The sequence below is a fragment of the Nothoprocta perdicaria genome, unplaced genomic scaffold, assembly GCF_003342845.1.
Source record: "Nothoprocta perdicaria isolate Ctin4 unplaced genomic scaffold, notPer1 scaffold_90, whole genome shotgun sequence".
Classification (NCBI taxonomy): domain Eukaryota; kingdom Metazoa; phylum Chordata; class Aves; order Tinamiformes; family Tinamidae; genus Nothoprocta; species Nothoprocta perdicaria.
In genome coordinates, this window is record NW_020456199.1 from 2,816,726 (window position 1) to 2,823,000 (window position 6,275).

Here is a 6,275-nt window from a genome sequence, read left to right on the forward strand (position 1 = left end):
CTCTGGAGGTCTTCAAAACCCGCCTGGATGCCACCCTGTGCCACATGCTCTAGGTGTGCCTGCTTGAGCAGGAAGGTTGGACTAGATGATCTGTAGAGGTCCCTTCCAACCTTAAATATTCTGTGAATCTGTGAATCTGTAACTGATAGTCACAACAGAAAAAGCAATCAGCCTTTATGTCCTGTGGAGATTTTTGATTTTATAGCTTTTCCATTTTCTATTACAAGCTAACAAGAATTTGGCATTCTTTCTTAAGAAAAAGAACTACCTRAATTTGCTCTTTCACCAAAACTCCTACAGAGGCATTCAGCAACAACACACCCCCTCTGCGTGAGGATAGCTGATTCCATTCTATAACCAAGAGTGGTTCAAGAAAGAACAATATAAAGCAATACTTGCTTTAGGATGAACCTAATTTAAGCTGATCTAAGGGCCATGGCAAGTGAAAGTAAATCTCACTATCATTAAGCCGCTGAATTGGGTCTGCAAGTACGTAAAATCTGTTCAGAAAAATATGTTGTCTACACCATTTTTTGAAATATTACTATGGTAGAATAGATAAATGGTTTGCTTATCAGTGTGCTGAAGAATGACTGCTGGATTCAAAAAGCCTACTGCAGAATAAATGTAATAAATAAAAAGAAAATGAAGAAATCAGTTAGCTAGCAGCTGGACTAAGCAGATTCACCACATCCATCAATAACAAGAAACCATAGATAAATTCCAAAACCACACTCTTTTTTCTTCTTCTGCACTGTCTCTCCCACGTATGTTTGGGTGTTTTAATAATATTCAAGAAGTATCACTTCTTGAAAATGTGCCTCAAGTGCACATTTTAGCGTAAGAAAATGTATCTATTACTAAGATCATAACTGCATCTGTTAAAGCAGAAATATCTTTACTATGTGAATACCAAGATTCCCCATACCTCCTAAGTCTTTTAATACTCTTTTTTTCCTGAAAATACCCAAGAAATTCAAGAGGAAATTAAGTGTTTTTAACTCCTTACCTGAATGTATCCTCAGAAACAGATGCCTTAGTGTTTTGAACATAGCAGACTATCTGGCCTGCTACATCCATTTGAGTGAAGCTGGTAATGGGGATGCCAGGATAGCTGACATACTCTATTTGTCCATACTGAGGTGGAGAGGTTATCACGTAAAGGAGCTCTTCCGGCTTGTCTGTTCCATCCAAGGCAAGGAGGGCATCTGTTGTAATGTAGCTCCGATCCCCTTTCAGCACTCTAAGAGGTTTTATGAAAACAGCAATATCTCCTGCAAGATAGATAAAATCATACTAAAATAGTCATACCGATTTGAAATTTCATCTATTACACATCATTTATGCACATGCAAGCCATCACCAGTAGGAAAAGTAGGAAATTCAGACTGGAAGGGACTTCAAAGTCTCCAGTCCAATCTTCTGCACAAAATAAGGTCAGTCATAACCAGGTTATTCAGGTCTTTATCCCATTTTGCTCAGGTCTTTATCCCATTGGAGCTGGAACACCCCCAAGAACGGAGATGGCACAACCTGTTCGGGGCCTTATTCTAATATTAGTAGTGTCAGGTTACCCCGATCTACATCAGGGCTGTCACAGGGATCCATTAACAAAAGAGAGACCATAAGATTAGAACATAAAAACTGGAAGCCAGGACTCTTGAACAGTGTTTTGCCTGCTTTATTATATTCTTGCCCTCTTCCTTCATTTTGATTTACTCAGACAYAAAACTATTCTCAGAAAGATGTTGTCAACTCTATCTGAAGAGTATCTTGAAGTCCTGGGAGGCCACGTATAAAATACTACCATAGAAAAAGTATTCTGTAATCCCAAGACCTCCTCTTCTGCAATAGAGTCATCAGGACAACGAAATCCCAGCAGGCAGGCTGTGGGATCTACAGGGACTTGACAAGTGTCTATATGGTGCTTGGGGAAGTATCAGGAGAATCGTCGTTATTTCAGAAATAGGAAACACAAGGAGAACTTTACCCTTTTCCATGTCCTTTACATTTATGTAGAAGTCCACAGCTGGGGATCTGTTGTACTCATCCCATAGATAAAACGTGAAGCTGTCTTGGTTCCTGGACCCTATAGCTCCTGTATGGACATATCTCACAAGGTTCATATCTAGTTCTTCCTGCGTGCACTTCATTCCAGTTTGGAGTGTCACCCAGTCTCTGCCAACCTAGAAAGCATAAAAATCCTTCAGTAACTAACAGTCCCCCATATAACTACCCAGTCCCCCTAACCCTTCTCAGTTAACTGAATTTATTTGTGCAGACTGCTAGTGGTAGCTCCCTGGTTTCCCTTCAAGCTACTTATTTCCAAGTAGCTATAAGGCTGGAGGTGATACAGAGATAAGGAATAAATACAGGTAAGCAGGGTTTAGTACCTTTCACTCTGGGTAATGCAGTGATGCACACCATTCAGTTTGTCCCTAAAGTGAAAGTATATGGAGAAGATAACCCAGCTTATGTTTTCCATTCCTTAATTACATACTTCTCTATTGTAGACAACACAGAGAAGGATGTAAGACAAGAAACAGAGGGGAACGTTAAGAAGCACAGAAATTTAGAGAGCCTTAGAGCTCCTCTCCCAGAAATACATGAAATGTTTGATAAAATTTCCTGTGTGTTAGAAGATGTTATAGTACCTCATAACTGGCACATCCATGTATGTGTCATGCAGTACCCGTGCCACAGGTTCTGCAGCAAAGGGTGTCACACACACTGGTCTCACATACACTCAGCTGCTCTCTATATTCAATCCACTGGACTTGAGCAGTAAGTCTCAGCCCACAGGATGCTAATCCTTTCATTCACAACTGTGTGATCCACAGATTGCTGAAGAGAATCTTCKCTGAATAAAATGCTTTTCTTCCCAYAGAAAATACTTTCCAGACTCATAGGTTCTTGAAGCAGACTTTTTTTTTCTCCTCAAGTATATGCACATATAATAAAAAAGAGGCATTTCTTCTGCTTCTGTTTCACTGACTTACCTCTGGTTAACAGATGGTCATCGTTTCTTTTTCATCTTATTTTCTGCTAGTGACTACAATCTTGCTGTATTCTTTGTCATTTCCCCCTTTTTTTTTCTTTCCCACATACTTTTCTTCTAACTTATTACTTCTCACTTACTCTTCCACACTTTCAGGGTCTCTATCCATTATCTTTCAGTATCTTGAAGTAACTGAAGTCACTACTCACTTGACACATTTTTTAGACTAGGCATATTTTTTCTTTCTCTCTTTGTCACTTGCTTTTCCCTCTCTGAGGGCTGATTCCTCCCTCATGTCCCTCAACTCCCCTCTCAGGTGATTTGCCATGTTTTTCACCTCCTCCTTCTCCCAGSGAGAATCTGGCCTCCTGCATCAAAGCCTCTAGGGCAATGTCACTCTTTGGTTCAAAAACTTTCTACAAGCCATAGTTGTCTACTTCAAAACATGAAAGACACTGGGGAAAAAGTAAGATGAGCTTCATTTCATCCAAATGAGAGAGCTGTTTCTACATTTGTTTTTGTTCAAGGACTAACCTTGMGTTGAAGCTGCCCATTTTCTGGAATTCTTTCAAATACATAGTAAATTCGCTCCCTGGGGGTATCCTTATCTTCAGCTGACAGAACAGCACTAGAAATGATTCGGGTTTCACCCATGTTCACCTCTATATCGTTCTTCCTGCAAAAATAAGAAGCCATGCATACATGTAGAACAGAAAAGTAAACTTTCCAACACATAARACTGCTTCCAAGAATATAGATTAGCCAAATTCTAACAGAAATAACAATTGCAGAAAGAAAGGAAGGAGGGTCCCTATTTCTATTAAAATAGAAGAAGAGTGAATAGGAGAGACCAGCTTCCCCTTGCAGTAGTGAAAAACAGCAAAGCCAAGATATGCAGCACCTTGGAATTTATCATATCTGTCTCCTTTCCCTGGGCCCTTTCCATTTACACCCAAATAGGTTATAAGAGGCTGTTATATGTTATTGTTGCTATAGACCATAGCAATGACAACTTCATTGTTCTTTAGAGGAGACATTGTCTTCCAGTTGAATAGCCTGACCCTTCCTTTCTCTTTAAAGGGCACTGCCCTACAGAAACCCAACTGATTTCCYCTAATGCTTCCCCTACAGAACTTCATTGGTCTCTGGCCAATCAGAAAACTAGATTAAGCAGAGGGATCTAATACTTGGYAGAAATGGCCATCACCATTCCCAAGCAAAATTTGAGACAGTGCTTCAGAGAAATCCCACATTGCTTGAAATTCCTCCAAAGCCTTGCTCCCTAACCATGCCTACTCKGTTTCCCTTCTCAGCCAACTCCCCAGCCATCCTCCAGTTTGCTCCTACACACCCTGCTTTATCTTTTTGCTGTTAGCTGTCTTAAACCTTTACAACGTATACCCAAACTGTACTATAAAACTATAGATACTACAAGACACTGGAAGAGAGTCAACATATTCAGACAGCCCAGAAATGGGACCTATTCAAGCCCGCCTAGGGGCACAGAGCATTCTCAGCAAGGACAGACTCCCCAGGCATTTTGTCAGCTAAGCTCTGGCCTGAGTTTACTGAGCTTGTGAAATTCAAAGTGTTCTGGCATTCCCAAGTGCAGGGAGGCTTTTACAAGAATCAAAAAATACATGTCCTTCACATAACAGTCTTTGCCAGATTTCAAGTGCTTGCTCCCAAAGTGATAACTGAGCTTTCCAACAGAAGAAAATTGTCACAGTTATTTATTGATAACTGAAAATATATTTGCGGTTCTCAAAAACAATAGAAMTTTGCCTGAAACTTCCATATTCAAACTGATACAGATATTTGAGGGATAGAAATGTTGCGTTTGGCAAAACAATAAGTAGCTAAGATGAAGCGATATAACAAATGATATCAAGTCATATTAATGTCCTGACAAACAACTTCAAGATTTATGACTCCTATTAGTAATAATGATGTTGTAGCTAGGCCTCTGTGTACAGAAGAACTGCATATCTGACAGATGGACTAAGACGACAAGCATTAAACAAAAAATGGGTAAAGATACACACATTTAGTTGCACTCTGAATGCTGTCTAATCCCAACATGTTTATTCATATAGCAATTAGATGGTTAAGTCTTTATAGCATCCATGTGGCAGATCTTAAAACGCAGTAACCTGGGGGATCTTACATTCCCCATGGGCACCACTTGCTGCAGGACGCAAATGGAGAGGGGACAGATTGATTGTTTGGCAGTCACTGTGGGTCAGGTCATGTTTTTTGGCTCTAGGCCAAAAGAGCAATCCAGATTCTTCAGTCTGGTGACCACAGTTAATGGAGGTGAAGATTAAAACTCCCTGGCCTGGAAATATGCTCCCTGACCACAGAGTGAAAATGAGCATACAGGTGCTGTCGTATGTTCACTCATAAACCATTGCAAACATGTAAGAGAATACCTGCCCCAGAGCCAAACTTGGCCACCAACTACATGTGGTGGCAAATCCACTTCTGGGCTAAAGGAAACATTTTTGCTTAGACCTGCTAGGTCACTTAACTACTCATTGCATGCTGCACTTCAGTAGTAGAATAACGTGTTAGAAGTGGTAACTTTYCATGATGCAATAGCTGTTTTAAAAAGGAAATAGCTCATTATGCCCTATGTTTACCACAGAACAGTCAAAYGATAAGGTCTTACATTGAGATTACCACTCATTACCAATGTTATCTCATTACCACTGAGATAACACCAGTTCCTGATTGAGGTGGACAAAAGAAAGACATATGGCTTTCTGCATTCCAACACCTTCCATTTTTGGAGAAAAAACGTGGGGAATGACATTCCAGTCCTTATGAAGTAGAGAACAAATGAGCAGTGACATTTAAGCAGTCATTGTTAGTACATAACATGAAGAGATAAACTACACCATTTATTAAAACTTAAAATGAACGTCCTCTCCTGTTAGCATTATTTGACTCTTCATAATCCTTCAATTGTAAAAAGGAATATTTGTTAATAGAAGTTCTACATTAAAAAAAAGCATTCAAAATTCTCTTAAAAAGGAAATGGTGGTCCAATTTGGAGACAGGCCAACCTCCAGTCTGATCTACGGCTATATAACCAGCCTATACGTCTGATCTACGGCTATATAACCAGTTTGAGCTGGGCCTGTTTTTTCTGGAGAAGAGACGGCTCAGAGGGGATATGATTAATATGTATAAGTTCAGGAAGGGAGAATGCAGGGAGGAAGGGGACAAGCTCTTCTCACTGGTGGCCAGCGATAGGACGAGGGGTAATGGCCAC

At 40.2% G+C, this 6,275-nt stretch overlaps 1 protein-coding gene across 1 annotated transcript in view; it reads right to left on the bottom strand.

Annotated features, from left to right (window-relative positions):
• The window catches only part of FREM1 (FRAS1 related extracellular matrix 1), a 58,619-nt gene that overhangs the window by 25,481 nt on the left and 26,863 nt on the right, over positions 1 to 6,275 (bottom strand). The window contains exons 21-23 of the mRNA XM_026052739.1: positions 3,533 to 3,674; positions 1,991 to 2,186; positions 1,010 to 1,274 (exon numbers count right to left, since the gene is read on the bottom strand). Coding sequence (XP_025908524.1) covers positions 1,010 to 1,274; positions 1,991 to 2,186; positions 3,533 to 3,674 — 603 coding nt within the window. The remainder of the gene's footprint in view (positions 1 to 1,009; positions 1,275 to 1,990; positions 2,187 to 3,532; positions 3,675 to 6,275) is intronic.